This window comes from Papilio machaon, chromosome 4 (assembly GCF_912999745.1).
Source record: "Papilio machaon chromosome 4, ilPapMach1.1, whole genome shotgun sequence".
Lineage (NCBI taxonomy): Eukaryota > Metazoa > Arthropoda > Insecta > Lepidoptera > Papilionidae > Papilio > Papilio machaon.
The window spans coordinates 7,724,159-7,747,715 of NC_059989.1; the positions used below are offsets into that span (position 1 = coordinate 7,724,159).

The 23,557-nt window shown below is 32.6% G+C and overlaps 2 protein-coding genes across 3 annotated transcripts; one reads left to right on the forward strand and one right to left on the reverse strand.

Moving 5' to 3' along the window:
* Positions 1-1,610: 1,610 nt before the first annotated feature.
* LOC106720364 (laccase-2) lies at positions 1,611-13,845 on the reverse strand. The gene is made up of 5 exons (XM_045686773.1): positions 13,550-13,845; positions 13,200-13,299; positions 12,032-13,104; positions 6,717-6,893; positions 1,611-2,050 (listed from the first exon to the last, which is right to left on the reverse strand). Exons 1-5 carry the CDS (start codon positions 13,680-13,682, stop codon positions 1,680-1,682), a joined length of 1,854 nt encoding a protein of 617 aa, XP_045542729.1. The 5' UTR covers positions 13,683-13,845; the 3' UTR covers positions 1,611-1,679.
* Positions 13,846-13,961: 116 nt separating this feature from the next.
* LOC106720365 (pre-piRNA 3'-exonuclease trimmer) lies at positions 13,962-22,236 on the forward strand. Of its 2 annotated transcripts, none has more exons than XM_045686774.1 (11): positions 13,962-14,020; positions 16,074-16,308; positions 16,484-16,635; positions 17,018-17,153; positions 17,549-17,877; positions 18,408-18,535; positions 19,010-19,152; positions 19,375-19,461; positions 20,800-20,888; positions 21,190-21,288; positions 22,133-22,236. In XM_045686774.1, exons 2-11 carry the CDS (start codon positions 16,129-16,131, stop codon positions 22,194-22,196), a joined length of 1,407 nt encoding a protein of 468 aa, XP_045542730.1. In that variant the 5' UTR covers positions 13,962-14,020; positions 16,074-16,128; the 3' UTR covers positions 22,197-22,236. The 2 variants fall into 2 exon arrangements, with proteins under 2 accessions (XP_045542730.1, XP_014370515.2); XM_014515029.2 differs by lacking the exon at positions 13,962-14,020 and adding an exon at positions 15,688-15,817.
* The last annotated feature ends 1,321 nt before the right edge of the window (positions 22,237-23,557 follow it).

The following is a 23,557-nucleotide window of genomic DNA, read 5'->3' on the forward strand; positions in this document are numbered from 1 at the left end:
TCAAACCCCATTGACATTAAAGGAATAAGTCAAGTAGAATCCTTTCTTAGTTCTTGGCTTTGTAGTTACAGGAACATTGGTGTAAAATTTCAAGACTAGATGCAGTACTTTGACGTATCTGGTACTGGTACGTTCAATTTAGACAAAACATTTTAATTTTTTTCTTCACCTTCATTTTTTATGTTACATAACATGTCTTATATAAGACGCCACAACGGTTTTTTAACCGACTATAAAAAGAAGGAGGTTATCAATTTGTCTGTATCTTTTTTGTGTGTAACCACATAATTTCGCTTCTGGTGCTCCTTTTCTGAAGATGGTCCCATTTTTTTAGTTTTCAAATCATCAAAACATAATAAAGTCGCCAGCATAGTACATTAATAGTCTAAGTAGCCTTGCCTTAATAACATGAAAAATCTCTATACCACATAAATATGCAAATATAAAGATTATAAGAATGTGATTGAAGTGTATTGGTAATTTGAAATATGAATATTATCCTAAAATAGGTACAAAACACTACAAAACTAACTATAAGTCAGTGGCCTTTGACAAAAGTTATCAAAAAGACGAAGTGAAGAGATAATGCAGTAGAAAGTTCGATGATGCCCATTGTAAAGACTGTCAATTATTTTCTTTGTTGATTTTTGTAGACACGAGAAAAAATTGAGGTCGATACCATAAGAAGTACTGAGTATGACTTATAAAAATACTTTCTGTTTTTAGGATTAAAAATGTATTTTTATATAAGAAGATTAACAAACACCAGAAAAGATTTGATATAATTTGAAATCCATCATATATATCGCGTTGAACAACATTATGACATACTTCCAAAAACTTACTTTATAGGCTTAGGTTACTTTGAGTAACGTATTTTTATACGAGACCGAACTTAAAATTAAAACTAATAAATTCTTTACGTCTTTATTTATAAACTCTTGACGATTGATTATATTTGGCTTTTAAATAAAATATTCAATTAAAAATTAGGTGTATATTTTTATATTTCTGAGTACATAATCTTTTAGAATATACGTTTTATTTTTAAATTAACACATTATTAAGTTAAATAGCTAGTAGAAACTAGAATACAACACAAAACTTAATCTAAAAAATTATTATATCTTACAACTTTTAGACGCAAGATCGAATGGCTATTTACTCTAACCAATAAGGCCTATTTATCACATGTCTTTATGTAATATATAACTATTAAACATTCTTAAAACAGATACTGTTTTCGCTATATCTACCGCTTTCTAAAGTTCAAATATTAAGCATATGTACATAGAATAATATTCAATATTTATAAATTTCTCTTTTTAGAAGTTATCAAGTAACAATATCCAAAGGAGAATCCATTGACATGTTTTTATTTACTGCCCTAAAATATCGTTATGAAAATCTATATATTAGATAATCAAAATTTAGGTCAGATTCAGAAAAAATTCAACTACATATAATAACTTAAAATAAATATTGCCCCTGTTAAACACATCCATGACCAAAATAAACTTCAACAACAACATCAGATATACTTTATCTTTGATTGCAAATTACATAATTGCAAATAAAGAAAACATCTGATATTATTGAATCTAATTATCATATACAAATAATCTAATTAAGTAAAGAACGCTGGTAACTAATTTTATTATCCTTAGTATGGTTTATGTTTAAATTAAAAAGTATTCCGGGCCGACGTAGGAACCACACTTGGGAAAATCTGGAGGTGCTTGAACGAAATCACTTTGTTCGCCCACTTTTAATACGAAGTCAAGTCCTCTAGTCCAATGAGCTGATCTTTCATCCCTCATCATCCAGTACCCAGGATTATCAGCTTCGAATCGTAACGCCACGACACCGAATTTGGGTATAACAATAGTATCTCTAATGACAGGATCTATTAAGTTTGTTGAAGTAAATAATGTTCCTTTCTCGTGCATTTCTTTGATTTGATGCTTTTCAATGCTGGTATTAAACTCGCGTATACCAACCACATAGAAATTGTAGCCATGGAGATGGAATATGTGATCTGATTCACCACCTGAAAGAAATTAAACCAATCAGTTATTTTCAATAAAATAGAAATAAACTTTGGTGCAATAGTTTCATTCTTTAAATTTCAATGTTTATGTTTGAAAGAAAAACTGAATATGCATATTTTGTTATATGAATATATAGGTAATTGTAACGTTTATTAGGTAACTAAAAATCCCTATATTATACTTATTACGTCAAACATATTTTAAACAATAGGCCTACTCGGATTTGCACGTAATATAACACGGTTCTTACGACAGAGACCGAAACCAACTTGATTCTAAGTGTCGAAATCTGTTACTCTAAGCATAATATAATTACGTAAAACGTATTTACGTTCCCTTGTGGTCTAACGTGCGAGAGCGTGTGTTAGCTTACATTTTTTATATAAGCGATTTTATTGATATTATAATCGTATCGATGGGATACTTAACGTATACTTAAGGTTTACCTTTGCTCTTTTATCGCTTATTATATACAAAAGAATACAAAATAAACTGCCGTGACTTTATTTAATTCCAAATATAAATAAGAACTCAACAATACCTTTGCCAAACCGAACATAATTGTAATATTTACTTTTAATCCATTAATGCTACAATCTGGAATATAGGGAACAACGGAATGTACTCAAATTTATTATGCAATGCTCACATTGTTTACGCTAATTTGCAAATGTTTGTCCACACTACAGCAATGTACAGGTGTTTAAATATTATGAGTACTTAAATACTCTTATGTTTTGAAGTTGTTAATTCCTACATTACAAGACCTTTGTAAACTCATACTAATCAGACAAAACAATAAGAAAACTACATCTAAGTTGAAATATAAAATGGTAGTACAATTTAAAGGAGAAACTGATTCCTGATCGATAGTAAAATCGTACTCGGCCATTTAGTTCCAATCGGATTAGTAGTCGTTTTCTAAATTACTTAAGTTATCTCAGTTGGTACGTGCTTATTTGAGATTCGAGGTTTCACTGCTTCATCATTTCGCATTGAAATGCTCGAATTATCTTCAATTTATTTGTACAGTTTTCACAGACGTTCTCAGAACATCTTGTGAACACCCAATAAGTTTGAACATTAGTTAAGGAACACATAACTAAAAGCTAGTGTATTTTTTCATCACTGTAACGAGCTTTAAATGAATTTGTCTACGAAATTGATAATGACGCACTGATATGACCCCAAACCCAATAATAACTCGATTTCTACAAACTTTTCATACTATTAAATCAATACTTCTCTTATATTTTCCATTCGTGCAATAATGTATTAAAGCGGATTTCTGCTATTGGTATTCGTGCGATTTGAAATTGGCCCGTGGGGAAATTGTACACTAACATTTTACAGTCCGTGCGCGTAATGTTTTAAAATTGTTTTGAAACGTGAAATTAGTGGAAACAGCAGTTAATTATTACTTTATGTTTGTGGAACAGAGGTTTAATATATCTATACTATCATATAACAACAACTCAAACAAGAAAAGTGCACTCAGTGTCAGAATATCGTGCATTTTTTCCAATACCACTTTTGCTATCTATAAATAATATCCCTTATTTCTAGATTTTTATAGAATAAGGCTTTACAGTCCTCTTTTTTCTATTTATAACTGTAAAATGAGGTTTATTATAATGCTAATAATTGAAGTGTTCAGTATATTTTATTATTACGGAAAAATAAAATAATTGAACTGTCCTTATTTTGCATCCGCGCAATAAATACTTATGTCGCAAGCGGAGAAGTCATCACGAGAAAGTTAGCATTAAAGTACTTGAGACACAGGTCACTGCGATACACCAATAACGAGCTTGCCAAAGGTCGTATGATAATTATATCCACATATAAACCTACATATAATAAATACATAGTACCTTAGCATCAATTCAGCGATGTTATTTCTCAGTCACGTCCCTACCATAGAAACTTTAGATTGCAATTTCGTGAGTAGATTTTAAAGCTTTTATATCCTAATCCGGAAGAAGCTTTCCATTTAAACTTTATTTTATTTGATTCTACTTGACGTTTTTGCCTTTTTTATCCTAACCTTACTCTTGACTTAATTTTATTTTTTACCAAGCTAGCACCTTCTTACCCGATTATTACATCATTAAAAACCTTTCTCTTACTACATATAATTTGAATTTTTCCAAAAAGAATGCGTCAATTAGTAAAAACCATGTAAAAATGATGGTGAATCAGTGGTTTTGAGCATATTATTAATTTTTACTTGTCATACTCGTAGTTATGAATTGCTTGTATTTAAAGTTCTAACATATATGTGTGTTAGACATGATAACAAATTATATAAGTTTGTAAAAAAGCATTTCCATCATTTACATTACGACATCGAAAATAAAATTATCAATTCGGAAACTGTATCTGCAATAACATAAACTTTAATACTTATTTATCTAATTTTTTTTACAAACAGTGCAGGGAATGGAGATTGAAATTGAATATTACCCAACTCTCACTTTCATAGAATATACGTGTTGGCTAATTGAAGTGTTCAGTATTTTTTATTATTACGGAAAAATAAAATAATTGAACTGTCCTTATTTTGCATCCGCGCAATAAATACTTATGTCGGCTACACCGCAGTATTTTGAAGACATTGAAGTATCGATTGCCTACAGACTTTATACGAAGCTATTATGTTTATTTTTATCAATCCGTATTTTAATATATTTCATTTACTCTAATGAGTAGTTTTATTCACCATTTAAAATTAACGGAATAAAAGTTGACCAGCTTTAAGTGAACATTGAAGATATTTTTAATTTCTTTACATTATAAAGTAGCAAACGAGCAAGCGACCACCTGAATGCTGATGATGCAGGAGAGGACGCATACAAGTAGAGAATATCCCCATGCCTATACTGCTCTGTCAAATCAACGTCTCCTTCCCATCCTTTCCTTACAAAAATAAGGTGAGCAGAGAAAGAGGATTAAAATTAGGCCAACAACAAGCACCATTTTGTTTAAGAAATTAATATAGGTTTATCAGTTAAATAGTATATCAAGTATGACTTATATAATTTCTAATTTAAGGAATCTGAAAATAGTTGTAAAGCATCGTAAAAGCAAAAAAAATAGAGTTAGTTAACTTTGCGGCATCAGTACAAGTCTTGTTGCAAAACTTAACAAAGACAAGGGATATTTACAATAACATTTGAGCCAACAAACAAACCGGACGCAAACACATTTGTCAATAGACTTAGTTACACAAGTGCCGATGAGAATATTGACACCAGCAGACATCTTCCGTCAGGTAAAGTGCTAGGAAAACATATGTTGCAGAACTTTCAACAGAAAGCCGTCAATTCCTTTTATCTTTAAGACAAACAGTCCGTTTACTATAGTCTACTCAAAAAATATAGTCTTTACAATTCCCTATGATTTATATATAATATCTTGTCTATTAGGAAAAATGTCAAGTTTTTCAAATATAGGCAAATTGTTTTAAATAAACTTCATCAAATGTTAGGCTTTAGTGAAAAACGAGTGACATATTCGTTGTTTATAATCACCCATTTCAATAAGATCCAGACTGGTTCTTTTTATTACAAATAAACAGCACAGTTGTCGTATGAAAATCACAACAATAACCAACACCACTCAAAGACACTTCAAACGGTGTTGAACAAACTTATTTAGCATGGACAAACACCTTGACTGCGTCTCAACCCAGTCTAAAACATCGCACGAGCTCTTCACTTAGTGTACAATCTACATACATAAAGATATTGTTATAGGTATATTATATGTAAATGTATATTTTACAAAAGGTGAACATACGCATTAATTAGCAGCCTCTTGTGTATCCGCTTTATTATCCGTAAATTTAGTATTTAATTAAGTTAAGATTTTTAAAATTAATTGCAGTATTCACGCTTTATGCATGTACGTAATAATCTGAATGTGTATAAAAATAAAATAATATTAAAATACAATAAGCTGCATTGCATTTGAGATTCAAGTTTACGACTTATTTAACACTATTTTAATTCAAATCTACAATAATATGATACTTTGAATACTTCGCGATATTGATATGAAAGAAGGAAGTTAATATTTAAAGGATAAATGAAATGCGACCTCTACATTTGTAAATCGTTTAATCTATTATAGATTAGTCATGAATTATTCAAAAGGTCGTATATTTCATTACATTTTGATTATACGTAACATTCCATGGCCTTATAAATAATTCATAAGTTGACCATTCGAGAACTTTTGTAATATACATTTTTATTGTTATTTTATTCTCGTAAAGTCATAACTTTTAACAACATTTAAAATCCTATTGTGAAAAACTTAGTTCAGAAATTTTAGTAGTAATTAATCAAACCTAAATCAAAAATTGTTTTTAAAAAAGAAACCCATTTCAATAAGTCACTACTTTAAAGTTTATAACCATTTTTATCAATAAATTATGTGGCTTAGAATTTATGTATATAAATAAATATAATAATACATAAAGATCTTTAGATACAAAAAGATCTTTAGTTTGTGTATTCCCATAGATCATTACGAGAAAATAACAACACAATGATATGTGAGAATTTTCAAACAGGATGAGAGGAACACCAATATATTATTACACACATGTTTCGGCAGTAGAAACTAAAGGTACATATTACTGGTATAAACATTTCTTACCTTGATCAAACATAACCAACTCAACAGTAGACCTCAAAGGGATGTTCTTAACGTGAACACATTCGTCGTCGTTGGTGCCTCGGGCGCAGATCGCTTCAGAACTCACGTCACTACCCTGCGTCAGTAGGGGAGACGCTGGGTACGTGAAACGGAAGCCGTCAGTCTGACCCCAACTCTCTGCAACAGAATATGAGATATGACATCTGAGAAGAAGTTAAGTCAACATGTTATGAAATACGACCTATGATTGAGGTTACATTGGTAAACTGTGCATAGGAGAAGTTACTCAATTAACATAAAATCAATGTACGAGTAGTATATCATAGACCACATGTAACGTGAATATTATCGGACTTAACAATAATATATACTCTGACGGTATTTAAAACCGATTGATGGCATATTATACGCTTTAAGTATATAGCAGTAAATTAATTGCAGATCTGAAAACATCGCAAAAGCGCTAAAAATTACGTATACAATAAAATTCAAATGTATTAACACAATTTTGACTTAAATAGAAGATGTTCTTGTGTACGTGATAGTATCGTAAGGTGGTATCTTCATTCATTCATGTGTTTATTACGCAATTAAGCGCAAATCGTTAATATTCATGACTTGCGATACGTTGGTTTGAATAAAACGCATACGTGTATTGAAAATGGGGTCGGCATTGAATAACGCAACGGATAATAAACTAGATGGTCCAAATACTTCGTTACTTCCAACATGGCTCAGAATTAATTCGGAAAAGTAGATACTCTTTGGTTAAATATCGTTTACACGACAAAACATCTAATCAAAAACAATGTTATCTTGGTTTTATTTTTTAAATAGAAAAAGGCGAATGACAATGTGCTAAAGGTTTGTTTTGAAAGTAGAAATTCACAGTTAGCTTCAACCACAACCGACGATAGAACTAAATTAATTTCTTTTGTTAGGTGTTCATTAACATAATTAGTTGTAATTTTAAGAGAAACGAGTAACATTTTGTTGTCATCAAATTTCACGTTAAATAATACCTATCAAACATTATTTACCTTTTAACTAATAATTATTTTAGAAAATAAAACTTCAATAACAGAGAGTAGTGAAATAGATTTTCCGCGGCGATTTCCAATTTAAACTTCTAATGCAAAGTTGTGGAACTAAATTGCGTTGGTATTTTATGTCGACTGCATTATGATGCTCTCTCAATATCGTCAGAATATTGCTTAAATCCATTTTCATTTACTCACTTGTTTAGTTGTTAGCAAGTATATAAATATTATTTCAGCTAAATAAATTATGGACACACACGAATACTAGACGAGTACCACTAAAATTCTAAAATTTTCATTTGTAGCTTTCGAATAAAACAATAAGAAATTCTTCGAGATCACTTCATCGCGGTTTCAATTAGATTACATTATTGATATAATAATAACTGTAACTTATCTAACTTCTTGTTCCTCAAAGTTACATAACCAAACGCAACTTTTATAATCCTGGTAAGAAACATAAACCTCTTTAAAAAGGAGTACATAATGATATTTTAATTGTATTGGTATCACTACACACACTAGTGTATTATTTTATTATCTGTAGTCTATATGAATGCGATGAACAATAAAAAAGTCGACTTTTAACAATTCTCAGTGTACATCAATTACCTAAGGTTTTAATTTGGTTATAATCATACTAACAAAAAGTTTGTATACATAATTTTAATACATAAGAAAAATGCTGCCGTATAATGTACCATCTGTATAAAGCGAGGGTGTGTTAGTATAAAATTAATCACCATAATAAAGAGTTATGTATAGAAGTTGGTCTGTGATCAGCGGGAGTGTACGACGCCTACATACTTTCTACTAATGAAAGGGCAGGAGCCTTACAATAATATGTACAAGTACTGTTTTAACGTAAAGGTCGTCGGAGGCAAAAATTAAATACGTTTTTAGAAGTGTTTAATAGCAAAAGTTAAATCGAATTCACAGAATAACGACCTTTATTAAACGGATTTCTTAAGGTAAAATAAATTTGTTGAGTAATAAAATTTGAATTATCACATTTAAAGTTCATAGTGGTTTATATGTGAACTAATAAAGTACTCCTCATCAACCTGTCCTTGTCCCATACGAGGGGTCGGCAAAGTATGTAATTCTCTTCCATGCATCTGTATCAGCCGTCATATCTGACTCCCTTCTTATAAATATACTCTTTCACACAAACCATCCTCATTTTTTCCGGTCTTCCTCTACCAACTTAGACACATTTACTCTCATTACTTTCTCATTTATGTGATTATTATCAACTCAACTAAGAAAATACTGAACCTCCTGATACATTCCTCCTATTACTACCTCCTAATATTAGGAGGCTCTATGAGAACAGTAATTTATATTAAGATGGAGTGGATGTGTTATTACAAACTCAGTGTAAACATTTCGAGTTATCAGATAATTAAATCGTAAGATATAATTTCAGTCGCCTCTTTTTATCTTTCTACCGTTTATATAAAACTATTTGCCGTTACATAAATAAATGTTAACTGTACAAACCACAAGTATTAAAAACGTGGTGGCGTAATTTTTTATTACTTTGCAAAATTAAAATAAAATCGAATCGAAGAAATATTAAAATGATTAAATAAATTACTAAATACAACAAAATAATACTTCTAATAGGACGTTTAGAACCTGTCATTATGATCAACCAATAAATATCCACTACTGTACGTGGACCTCGTCACCGATAAAACCAATACTACTCAGTACTACTACAGACTACTCAGTACCAAGTAGTGATTCCTCCTCGAGTAAGACCTCCTTCTACTCTAGTCAATTAAATGTATGATAAACCTATCATTACATACGCAATGTAATTACGACAGTTGTTAATAAGCAGGGTAAAGTAGAGCTCACAGATTGCGGAGACACTAGCACGGCTGTCTATCTGCAATCTGTTGACATCACTAGCGGTTGCAATGCATGCGATTATCTAGACGTTATTACTACACTTTCCAAGCGTTCTCTTAAAGCACCGTGAAATCAAATATGAACTACTGTTATTACAGAACTCTACTTATATTGTCTGTTGCCAATTTCTAACGTATTCTATGTTAGAACCATAGTGAACAATCGTGTTTTATTTTGATTTCCATTGTTAGTATATGTGGTGTTAATTTTCCAGCTTTTACGAACATTATTACACACTTTCGATACGAAATTTGCCGCCGTGCAAAAGACACAAAATTGCAGTTACAAAATAATCGCGACCTACTTATTGACTTACCTAGTTTGGTTGTTATGTAATCGTCCGTATGTACAGTTAGCAAAACGCATCGTGCTACCAAAGGTAAAAAAAATATCATGAAATCAATGACATATCAAAAATTAAAATAGATAGAATTAAATAGAAATAGAGTAGAGGTATTTTTAGTTCAGCTACACGAGCTAAACTGTAATTAATGTTAATTTCATGAGAAAAATTACCTAATATTCTACTTTTATTCGCTAAAATACATTTTATTATCTACAAATTAAAAACAATAATTTAACTACTAATTTGACCACTACGATTTGTATTATAAAATACTAGCTGTCGCCCGCGACTCCGTCCGCGCGCAGTTAAAAAAAATGAAAAATAGATGTTGGCCGATTCTCAGACCTACTGAATATGCTCACAAAATTTCATGAGAATCGGTCAAGCCGTTTCGGAGGAGTACGGTGACGAAAACTGTGACACGAGAATTTTATATATTAGATAATAACTGTGACGGTTAGTTCTGTCAGAAAATATGTAAAATCTACATAGGAATAGAAAAATGACACAAAATAAAACATGACAAGACAAAGACAGTATAAGGTACTTATAACACCTTTTTTACATTAACATGGGGGCAACATTAAATAGTGAGTTTTTATAATTTAGTTTGACTTATGCCCAACGGGTCAGATAACTTTGTCCGTCTAAAAAAATATTTTACGACGTTTAAACGATGACGTTTATACAAACTTTAACGTAACTCTTAATCTCGTTGGCTGTACCTACATGCATATACATTTACGTTATTTGGTACTTTATTATAATAAACATTCAAACAATTTAGAAGCACCGTGCGTAAATCTTTGCATATACATACATATACATACACTTGACATAGTTGGGCACAATTCTTTGCAATTTTAGTTGACATATTGGATAATTTCTAAGACATTTAAAAAATTATTCTACTTCAAAGTTTACAATCCAAAACCTAACCTGTTTGTATCTTTTGTATAGAATTAACAATTTTATAAGTATCTCTATAGTTGGGTTGGCTGGAGTGAATTCAGGTCCTGCTCACACGCAAAATACGCTCCAGTCGTGGAGTTGCGGAAATCGAGCCCTTACAACTATCTCTATTAAAAAAATAATTGCGAAAGTAAAAGAATAATAAATAGAAGTGTAAGAATAATTTATGTAACTAAACAACATGTGATAAATTATTACGTACGGACAAACCATGTTGAATCGAGTGAAAACGTAAAAATGTTATTATGCCTTTCCCCTCCCAAGGGAAAAAAAATCAAGATAAATGTACGGAACAAAACATCCTATACACCTGTATACTCAATGTACGCAATTTCATTCCCTTTATAGGTAAACTGGGAGAAACAAACTTACATTTCCAATATTTTACGTAATTATGAAAATTAAGCAAAATGTTTGCAATAAAAGACAAAAATCATGTTATCATATTATAGGAATCGTAGTTATAGGAATCGTAAAATTACCGGGTGCAAAATAGTATAGAACAAGTCATCTCTTATTTACTCTTTTACCACAATCTCTTAATAATTTTAATTATTCCTTATGGTGTTACTGTTTGGTGTCAGTGCACCGTTCTATACTTTGACATTAGTCATTTGCTGTTCCTTTAAGTACTATTTTCGCCATAAACAATCTTGATAAGTGAACTGAGTTTTCCTCAACTAAGCGCAATAAAATGTCATTGACACGAACACTACAACCAAAGTATACCCAATAAAAACAAAGATGATTACTCTCAAATACCTCATTAGGGTAATAATTTTTGTAGCAGATTCATAGTTTTTTTTTTTTTTTGGTAATTATTTGTAACAATGACTTTGGAATGTTTAAAGACATTACCTATATTTTCATTGTATTTCAATACTTTTACCACTTTACCTCAACTTTGTCTTTAACTCAAACCGATAATATTGCTAATGCAATTTTTAGTCTATTTATACACGTTATCTTGATTTCATTTTTATAAAAACGGTTTATGTCACCGTCGCATTATAAGTATTAGTAATACTTTAACTTACCGACTCGTTTAGCTGATATTTGTCTTGTGGAATAGTTGAAAGGCACATAAATAACTTCATCTATGGCCGCGGCGAGCTTGGCCGGAATCTTGTCCGCAGAATGTATTTCATTCAGACACAACACTTTGTCACTGGCACATCTGTCACTACTCACTGTTGTTAGTTCACGATTCACTGGCAAATTAACGTTTTCATTAGTTTTTTGTAGGTTTTTACTATCCAAAGTCTTATACACTACCTCTGCCACACCTTCAAGATTCTCCTGACAAGACTTCTCAGCTACTACTCTTATTTTGTATACTCCGCAAGCTTTATTAGCATCTAGAACAAAATCAACTCTTTCTCCTCGAGCAAATGTTATAGCGTCGACATCCATAGGTTGTATACTAGAACCATCTAAAGCAATAATTTTAAGAACATGATCATCAACAGAAAATTTGATGGGGCAACTTTTGGATCCTCCACCATACATTAGACGGAATCTATATCTCTTCCCATTTTCAACTACAAACGTTGTTATAGGAGCATTCGAATATTCGGATGATCTTCCCTTTCCGTTAATTAGTAATGACTCAGCATTTGGTGCGTTGGGTGTTACTCCAGCTAGCGGTCCCATGGAATGACCCCATTCGGCTACAAAGATCGTATGTTCAGTAGCGTCAACATCATAAAGTTTCCTTAACGGATCTAGTCGAGGCGATTGACGTACAATAAACGCACCGGCTAGCCCGTCTGCCGCATCTGCTGCAGAATGTGCATGATACATATGCGTGCCCACAGCTGATGCTCTGAACTTATACTGGAACGTTGTATAAGCGGGCTGCGGGCACTGAGTCAACATTGGTGCACCATCCATGAAAGGAGTTTCCTTCTGTGGTTGACCGCGCCAATGTATTGAAAGGGCATGTGCTGGAGCTCGATGTACGACATCTACTACGAGGATATCGTTCTGACAGACGTGGAAGGATGGGGCTGGTAGCTCTCTGTTGGCGGCCAATACGCCGCGTTCTCGACCATCGGCTGTTATGCACATCGGCGGACAATCTGCACCATCGGCACAGTTATTACAAGATCTGGAAATTATTGATACTTAAGAAATAATTCTATAGTAAAAATATGTAATGAAATTAACTCTATGTTTAAAGGAAAACAACTTTTAGGTGCTTACTTGCTGTACGTTTTATAAACTTCTATGACTAGTTTCACACGACATATCATCGGCCAATCCAATTCATGGCATTCACGATCACAATTTTCAAAATATTCCTCTGCAAAAAATATACAATCAATATGATTTCAGGCATTATTATTAGCCAAAATTTAATTGGGCAAGGTCTGTTCCAAATAAATGCACTAAAATACTATACAGAATCTAGATCTTCTCGAATCAATAAACAGATTATAGTAAAATCAGTAGACATAAAAATATAAGGAACCGGTCGCAGCTATTTAATTTAAAAATATTATTTTATAAAAAAAATCATAAAACAGTGAGAAGCATTTATAAAATTTCCATACCTGGCATCGGCGTATAATAAACAACAACAATTACACCGGCCAATATAACAAACAACACGAGTATCCTCTGCAAGGACATCAGCATGTAGTTAGGCTTCACGATCACATCTGGATTGACGTTTTCTTTCTCCATCTTTGATGGTAAACCTTGTGTTCACTAGTTGAGTAAGTACAGCCGTGCAATCTCTTACGACATTTTTGAGTTGCACGCCGATTCCTTTACAAGATAGTGACGTCGAGCGTGACGAAGCGACCATGCGAGCCGACCATTGAGTGGCGACTGGTTGCTGGTTGCGGCTTGGACTTGCGATCCGATCCACTATCTGTTTACATTGCAACATCGAGTTGCAACGGCACCGCGCGGCGCCTGAGGCTAGTATTTTAACGTCGCTACTCGCTGCATTAAGAGGGCTCCAATTCGGAAGTAAATTGGCGAGCCCCGCGCCGAACGAACTCTCTCTACATCGTGACGTAAGTTATTGTGCAACTGCAATTAAAAGACAAGTACAGATGGAAATTGTAGTTAACTTGATTGATGCCGTAACTATCATGAATTACAATCGTTGATCTATTCTTATTAAACATTAATAAAAGTTACTTTAGAACTAATACACATAATAAGCACTTATTGACACACTCGGTAGTTTTATTGCCGCTTAAGCTGATCTTTAGAATAGATAAAGATTTCCTATTTAATCTAAGAAAAGTGGAATTAACTTTTTTTCAAATTACACGTTTTATAAACGTGTAACTACCGTTAAACATATCTAGACAATAACAATTCTGTTAATTATTTATTCTCACGTTCATTCCAAACAGAATTTATTTAAAGTTCAAGTTTAGTTACACAACACGAAGTTTTTATCATCAAATCTCTGCACATTCAAAACAGACCAGAAAATATATTTCTACACAAACGAGTCCAGCCGGCGACCCGGCCTTGACGCTATCGACATTAGTAACGCTGTACTCTGAATAATTTGCATGTTTTTGCAATTTACGAGCGTCGCTGTGCCGAAACCGTAAACATACACGAATATTAAAAAAATTCCCCTATCTCTCTTTGACTTCATATTTATGACAGTGATTCGAATCTCTATTTTTATAATATGGATCATGATTCCTAGAAACTTCAGAATTTTGCATTAGGAAGAAATACAAAATATAGGCAGGATTCAATTAGAAATCGTAATAATCGAAAATAAGGGAAGCTCTACACGAATTGGTATATGAAAACTTGGCAACTCCTACATGGGCGTTGGCAAGGAGTGCAAAAGCAGGGGGTGTAACCTCCCCTCCCCCCATAGTATCGAAATTTCCATGTTGGGAAAGGTTCCGCTAGGAATAAAAACAAATGTTACTACTAACCCCAAATCTAGTTCTAGCCTAGATCATGGTCTGACGACGCTCTTGGTACGATCTGCAAACCAGTTCTACTTTTATAGGTTCATAATATTAATAATTAACTAATTTAATTAGGCATATTTTATTAATTCACACATTCTTAAGACGACCTATAATTACGTATGAAATAATTTATTTGTTATAAGAAAACTATTGTTACATAATATTCATAATATTGTACGCCTATTTATTATTCATTACACTTTCAAAGTACATAGTACAAAAAATGCTATACTTGAGAGAAAAATTTATTATCACAGTCGATAATCATTTTTCGATTTGGATTTGAATCCGTATCACAAAGGATTTGATGTGGATACGGATAATTACGTATACGAAGGAAAACTAATGGCGGCCCCCATCTCCCTTTTTTACCCATACTGGTAACATAAGCATAAGGTACATTCGAAGAGATAGAGAAATTGTCTTGATTATTTTGTAAAAATACAATTAATATGCTTACAGAGTGCATTAATAATTAAGATATTCCTTAGTAGCTTAGTAGCTATTTTACAATTTTATACAAAAACTTACTTACTTTTTCAACTTGTTAACAATTCTATGACAACGACCAAAGAGTAGATAAAAGACAACTTCCGTAGACAAAACATTTCTGTCAAAAACGTCAAAAAAATTTTTCTAATTTTGAATTGTTTTTAATAAATAAAATGTGTTAAATAAATATAATTTATTCTATAAAATATAAATCAAGTCGTGTTTTTGTATCAATTTAATTATGGAGATAACAAGAAAGAACTTTGCCGCAGAATTGGAAAACATAACCAATAATTTGAAACGTTCATGTTTTGTTGGATTCGACGCTGAATTTACCGCTTTACTATCAGGAGAGTGCTTTAAGTACAGGTAAAAATATAATACCAACTCTTAGAAGTGTCCAATTATTCAATCTTTTCATATTAAATCAAAAAAAACTAAACCTAATGTTAACTGATGTCTTACTCCTACCTTAGTCTTACTCCTACTTACAGTGTCACTTAAATTTCAAACATTATTTTTGTTGAAAACAATCTGAGTAAATGTAATAACACCATTATTATAAACTCAGTGAATGATACTATTGTAAGTAATTTTATTTAGCAATTTGCATTACTGCTTACAGATTGTTTGACACAAATGAACAAAGATACGATAAAATCAAAGATGAAGTTAGCAAAATGATTATCTCACAAGTGGGTCTCACAATGTTCCAGTATGACAGAAACAAGAATGATTATAATGCTGTGGGATATACATTTCACTTGTGCCCGCAAGTGTTGGGAGATATTGACCAATCCTTCATATTTCAAGCATCTACACTCAAGTTTTTGTGTAAACATAATTTTAATTTTAATAAGGTAAGCATAAATAATCGAAATCCTTTTTATATAATAAAAAACAATGGAACTACAATTTATTTCTATCAAAAAGCTCTTTGTATACCAAAAGGAAAGATAAGGCTTTTAATAATAACATTTAATTGAAAGTGATATTGGGCCATATTTTTAATTGTTTTTTTTTTGTAAATTCCAGTTCATTTATGAAGGTATTCCATATTTATCAAAAGTTGAAGAAGATGAAATAGTTCAACAAATAAAAAATAATAATCTTACTAGCTATCTAACTAGTGCATTAGAAATTGAAGAAGAAAAAGAATTACAATATTATAGCAATAAAGTCAGTGAGTAAGTGAAAATTATTCCTATTAATGAACATTTAAGGTTCAATTTGTTTTAAACTACATTAATATATAATATAAATCAACGAATTAATTTAATTTGATCCAATTTTATTATGTTTTCTTTCATTCCATTAATTTGTAACTTTTTGAACAACAAAATTTTGTATGAAAACAGTTTTCAGAACAAAAACATATTTATTTTCTTTCCACACCAATGGTCAATGATTGATTCAGTTCACAATATTGCTAGTATGATTATAAACTGATCATCACAGTTGGAGGATTAAAAATCTAAAATTAATAACTACTTGTTATCCATGATAACATTATAACAAATATAACTTTTAAAACCAACTTTTTTTAATTGACATTATTTTTCTTTTCAGGTGGCTCCATAGCAGTGAAGATGGAACAATGTATATAGATGTACAGAATCCAATACAAAGATACCTCATACATACCGAGCTCCGGCAAAGGTTCCCCAACATTCTTACAACTGATAGCTTAGGTAATAGCAATAAGGTAATTTTGTAGCTTGAAAATAATTTTATTAATAAATATTGGCCAATCGCCCTCCCAATTAAATTTGTTATTCTTCAAATTTTACTTTTTACTATTATTATAATTCCGAAAGTTTAGATGGATGGATGGATGTTTGTTTCAAGGTATTTCCAGAACAAACGAACATAGTCTGGAAGAACTCAGGCTACTTATTAAGTTTTTTTTTTTAAATTTCACGTGGACCAATTCTCGGGCGACAGCTAATTAAATATAAATTCAAAATTACTTTGACTTGAAACCCTATATAACCTTTCTGGTTTTACAGAAATAATGAAAAGGGAAATAAAAACGCATTTTTGTCTATAAAATGTTTTTTTTTTAATTTAACCAATTTAAAGTTACTTTTTTTTTTTCAGATTCTAATATATCGAGATAAGAGTATAGAAGGTGCTAACAATGCAAAAATGGAGATATTAGAGAAAAACTTAATAGACAAATTGTTAGGATTTTCAAACATAATACAGTTATTAGTTCAATACAAGAAACCAATAATTGGTCACAATATATTTATGGATTTATTACTTTTGCACAATCAATTTATAGGTCCATTGCCTAAAAAGTATTCTATATTTAAGATGAATATAAACAATTTGTTCCCAATTGTTTATGATACTAAATACATTTCACATGAAATGGGAAAGAAGTTAACACTGGATGAAGTATGGCAGTCAAATATACTACAAGAGTAAGTTTATTTTTATACTAGCTGTCGCCCGTGACTAAGTCTAGGCGGCATTAAAAAAAAACTTTATAAGTAGCCTGTGTGTTTTTCCAGACTATGATCTACATCTATGGCAAATTTAATAAATATCTGTTTGGCCGTTCCGGAGATACATTCAAACAAACATCCATCCATCTAAACATTCGCATTTTAATATTAGTAAGATTTCATAAATATACATACAACTACTAGCAATCTATATGATCTCTTAACTTAATAACTCTCTGTCTCTCGTCTCTGCCTACCTCATATCCCACATGGTGGTGGGGTCGGCTTTCCTAGTTAGTTTCTTCCACTTCGCTCTGTCCTCGACATCTTCGTCTGAGAATTGGCACTCACTGATGTCTTTTAGCACTACACCTTTCCATCTAGTTTTGGGTCTGCTTCTGGTCTTAATAACTCTTTTTCTTAAAAAGAATTACTAGAAACTACTAACTTTTTGTCTAAATGTTTAGACAATGCGAACTCGTGGTAATGTGATCCTGTTCTTACAGTTTATATGAATTTTTCGCTAAAGGCAAATACAAGAAGCTACAAAATGGAATAAACTTTATAACGTTAATTCCACCTTTTAATGAGAAGCAATCATACCATGAGGCTGGCTGGGACTCTTACTGTTCAGGTAATAAGCGTCATTTTTGCTAAATTGTTCGAAAAAAAACTTTATAATATTATACATTCATCTATTAAAAAGGTATATTCATCTAATCAATTTAAATCAAAACTAGCTCAATATGTTTTAGATTGTTATAAAAAAGTAAATCAATAACTAAAATGGTGTCTAGTATTATATATTGCATATTAAACTGTGTGTTACTGTTTTTATTTTTCTTTTTGATAATAAAATTCATTAAAACTTTAAAAATATATAATACAATAGGAAAACAAAGGTTATGTTATATTTGTAACGTCATTATTTTTATCCAGATAGCACTGTTAGCTTCAACTAATACTATTTATTTTTTACGTTGTAAAACATGTTTTATGGACATTGTTATTTGGAACACACTGTAGAAAGCTATAGTTTCAACAACTCTACAAATTTTGAGTAGTATCCAGCTCTTTATAGCGGCAGTTAACCCAGCACATTGTTCAGGGTTCTGCTTCATCCGGTTGGGACAGTGGGCGGCGTGCGATAACATGGGTGTGTACCGGCCGGTGGGGCCTCGGGAGAAAATGGCCGCCCTCGCCCCTTATTGTAACAAAGTCAATGTCATACGAGGCGCAACGCCCTACATGGTATGTTAGTTAAATATAGCAAGGAAAAATCTAATACTTTCGTTATCTTCTGACTGTACTGTATATACAATACCCATTTTATCTATGCCTCACATCCTCACACTGTTAGAGAACTGTCTTTTTTTAGACTGATAAAACTTGTCAAACCAATACCATATTCCTAACTCAGAAATAAAATATGAAAGTCATAGGAATATATTAAATGTAATAATTACGTTCCAGTGCCTCGATGAAAACGATCCGCCCACACACCGTCCCAATTTGTTGCACATCAAATCTCTAAAGGAGCGAATTATGAACATAGATAAGGTAAGAAGCAATAATAATAGTAAATATGTAATAGACGCTTTCCAGATATCATAATAATTTGCCAGCGAGCGACTAATAATAGTGCGAGCGAAACGTCGGCGTTCATTTCGACCTTGACGATACACATTGGCCAATAACTATCACAAAGTTTACGCTAAACCTGGCAGGATAAAGACGTTGCATAAGGAGCTCTGCATGATACTATTTTGGTTGTACGTCGTAAACACGCTGCGCACCCTCTAGGGATGCACAACATTCTATTATCGACATCGATTATAATTGATAAGTGATATTTAAGTTGATATTTGTATTTAAAATGCTCGTAGTAAGTAACATGCACGACAACATAATAATTTTGTAATACAAGCAGTATTTTTAGATACCATTAATGTTGAGTTTACATTAGGAAATGTCAATGATCCAATTTGTTGCTCATAAATGATTGGTCGTCCGCGACTTCGACAGCGACGAATTAAAAAAAAGTAGCCTAAAATATGCCCGTGTGCATCGGCTACTTTCTTGTCCAAGTCCCGTCTAAATCGGTTAAATCGTTCCGAAGATTACTCGGAACACACGCGGCCTTGAGGACAGACTATGTCTGACTGTAAGACACACGGACAAAAATTTAAAAATGTTTTTTCGATATGTGCTATGACAATTATGTTTATATCGATATAACATACATACACCCCAATTTTATTATTATGTATAGATAATGAGTATATCGAACAACCCAAAAGTACATCACTAGTGTTGTGTGCACGTTGTCTCAATCCTAGGCGCCAATTTTAGCGACCGTATGTTGTTAGGGAACTGTTATGGTAGAAATAATTGTCACCCGGGCCGGCGCTGTGTCGTTTCGATGCATTTTCCAGCTGAGCGCGAGCACAGCACAATGTTTAGGATAGCTTTGAGTTTTTAACGACACGCCGACACTGTGTTTGACAAACACGCCCGTCAGAGATGCGGCTGACGTTTGGCGACCGGCCAGCGCTCGCTACACGCACACTAGCGTAAACGAACACCCACACGCATACCACCAGCGTATATTTCCCGTCGCCAGTTAAAACAGATTGATAATGCCCAAGTGTCACACGGAAAGACCTTTATTTTAGCGCTGGGTTCGTTTTTAAAACGCCACCCGGGTTGTTGATTACTGGGACGTACGGGCAGTAATTTTTCATGCCACTGTCAAGGTCGATTTGAGGTTAGGATATAAATAAAATTGGATTGCGAATGTGATTGAGGAGATGTTCGTTTATATCTAGAATGTCGTATGACATTGTTAGGGCGCAGGGCCGGGGCGGGGCGGGGGTGATACAGTAGTGTGCGCTGCAGGTGGCGTGCGCGGTGGCGGGGTGCGGGGCGGCGGACGTGCGCGCGCTGGGCCGCCGCACCGCGCTCGTCGCCGCTGGCACGCACTTCACGTAAGTATCACGTACGAATACATAATTAATGCAATTTACTCCTTGACGTAAACGAATCATTTTATAAACGTGCAAATTAAAAAAAAACAAAGAAACGATTAAACGCTTAAGAGTATTTAATGTGGGTATCATAAAACTTGAAATACACTTGACTAGACTTTCGTCAGCAATGATTATAATGTCTATTGGGAATTTCTTTTCTTAGTCTTTTTTTTTATAAGACTATTTTTCTCTAGTGATATTAACACAATTAAATAGTGAAATCAACAGTCAACAAATCATTTTATGTTAACATTTCCAGGGCTGATAAAATTCTAAAGAAGTTCAAAGACAGCCGGGAATATAGAGTGTCAACATACAAACCGTACGGACAGTCCGCGGCGCGTCGCCTCGCGATCTGGTAAACGCTTATTATAGACATTTATTTTGGCTAATGGAAATATACTAAGACAATATATCATATCCGCCTTGGCTCAATTCTGTAACTAGTGAAGATTCAAAAAATAAAGGCTCCTTTAACTTTTACAGGTTAAAAGATACAAATTTTTCTTAAACTTAAACTTTCTTAATCTAGCGGTCTCTTTATATGTTAAATGTTGTCTACTGAAGACTAAATAAGCATTTTTAGTCAGTGACACTTTGCATCTAATATTTTTAAAAAACCAAAAGTGGCATAATTGCCTTGAATGTGAAAAATCATTCATTTAAAAAATGTATGCCCTTCTTGTGGGTCAGCCGGACAATAAAAAACAATCAAGCGACATTGTATTGTCTTTGTGAAGTCCCAGAAAAATAAAAAAATATATATTTAGAAAGTACTCGACATTGGTAGGAGTCAATGATACAAATATAAAGTACAAGTGATTTAAATATAAAATGACAAATTTTACTGCACTGTGTGAACAGCTTCATCGCTTTTATTCGATATACGGTGTAATGTAACGCTCTTAAACGACTCCCACACAAAATTTCAAGCCGTACAAAACAAATTTCAGGACAGAATTTGTGTAAACTTTACAATTATTGTTTTGTCGTTATATTAAAAAGTCAGAATTTTACCATCCTTCCACAAACATAATGAATATAAAATGACTGATAACCTAAGAATTGTTCTTTGATTCATTCATTTGTCCGGTCGTGTCATTCACTCGTTCCAGGTGCATTAGACGTTATAATTTTTATAGCTACTTGCCATTTTATTGGCAGCTTGCGTTAAAATTCGAAATAATTTGGTTTGTTTGCAGGAGCGGGGCTTTGATCACTGGAAGCTTGTTGTTAATGCTGCTACATAAGAGAGTCAAGTCGTAAACATTTTCCTATCACTCTATTTGTATTTATTGATAAGTAAAATGAAGTGTAAAGTAATCATTGATAAATAAATCAAGTGTAAATTAGGTTACATGTATAGTTTTTTTTTTTATTAGTTAAACCGCCTTTTATCAATATTTTTCGGACTTTTGATTACGTGCAAATCTAGTCACAACTAGCAATATCCAAATAAAAAGAAGCACAACTATGCAAAACTTTTTACATCCAAAAGGGGAGCCTTTTTGAGTATTTTTTTATATATTCAAACAAGGATAACTTAGCTGGTGAGTGAGGCGCTGAGACAATCTTACTAATATTGTAAATGGCGAATGTTTGGATGGATGGATGTTTGGTAGAAGGTGTCCAGAATGGCTCAACAGATCTGGATGTAATTTAGCATGGATATAGAAGAGTTTGGAAAAACACTTAGGCTACTTATTTTTTTTTTATTCTGCGCGAATGGAGTTTCAGGCGACATCTATAAAATTATAAAACTGTAACATAAGTAATTTTGAGTACACATTTATAATATTTATATGTATGTAAGATATGTTGATTCACTACACCGGTCGTAAATGAAACCTAAAACCAATAGTCCATTAAAGCTAAAAGAAACCGCTTCAAAGACGAAACTTGTGGATATACCGCCATCAATCTATCATCGGTGCTCGAGAAATAAAATTCGCGTTAAGTGTTCCCATTCCTCGACGTCGAAACAATAAGTAGGTAAGACATTAGTTATTTCAGCTGAAAGCCGTTTATTTGCGGTGCACGCGCTTTTAAACCGGCGCTGGTGTACGTCGGCTTCATTGAGTGCTGTAATGAAGCGATAAGCAGGAAGTTGCTCCCTCCCGTGTAACTATTGTTCTGCTAGTGAGCGGTAAATCACCATAAATCATGCGTGTCAAAATGTTTACCTCGCTGCGCCGGCGCAGGAATAAGTGAATTCTCCTCTACTCGGTTATTAAACGCAATTGATTCCATTCCAACACAAATGGATTTTATGCAACATTAAATCGGATTCACTCATCGCTCTAGATTGTCAGTTTGATACCATGATTTATGATTAGCATAGTAATTTTAAACAATTTCGTCTATTTCCATCCTTTCATACCAACTTACTTTTCATTTTTAGGACAAATTATGTACATTGTAAGAATTCTAAAAAAATAAATTAAACGTGCTCTCATACTAAACTTTGTTAAAGCTTTTGAATCAATCAGCAAGACATTATGACAAAGGATTATTTACCAGAAAATATCCGAATGTGCTCCAACGAAGTATCCATTGCACAAGTACCTACCTAATAATTTTAATGGTACAAATTTGTCAAAACTATAACCATCATTAATGAATTCATT

Excerpts from the sequence above, each read along its gene's own strand:
- LOC106720364 (XM_045686773.1), bottom strand. The coding sequence starts at position 13,682 with ATGGAGAAAGAAAACGTCAATCCAGATGTGATCGTGAAGCCTAACTAC. Across the intron at positions 13,300-13,549 it reads TTATTATACGCCGATGCCAG|AGGAATATTTTGAAAATTGT; the intron begins GTATGGAAATTT and ends TATTTTTTGCAG. Across the intron at positions 6,894-12,031 it reads AATATCAGCTAAACGAGTCG|AGAGTTGGGGTCAGACTGAC; the intron begins GTAAGTTAAAGT and ends ATTCTGTTGCAG.
- LOC106720365 (XM_014515029.2), top strand. The coding sequence starts at position 15,690 with ATGGAGATAACAAGAAAGAACTTTGCCGCAGAATTGGAAAACATAACC. Across the intron at positions 16,309-16,483 it reads ATAATTTTAATTTTAATAAG|TTCATTTATGAAGGTATTCC; the intron begins GTAAGCATAAAT and ends TGTAAATTCCAG. Across the intron at positions 18,536-19,009 it reads CTGGGACTCTTACTGTTCAG|GGTTCTGCTTCATCCGGTTG; the intron begins GTAATAAGCGTC and ends CACATTGTTCAG.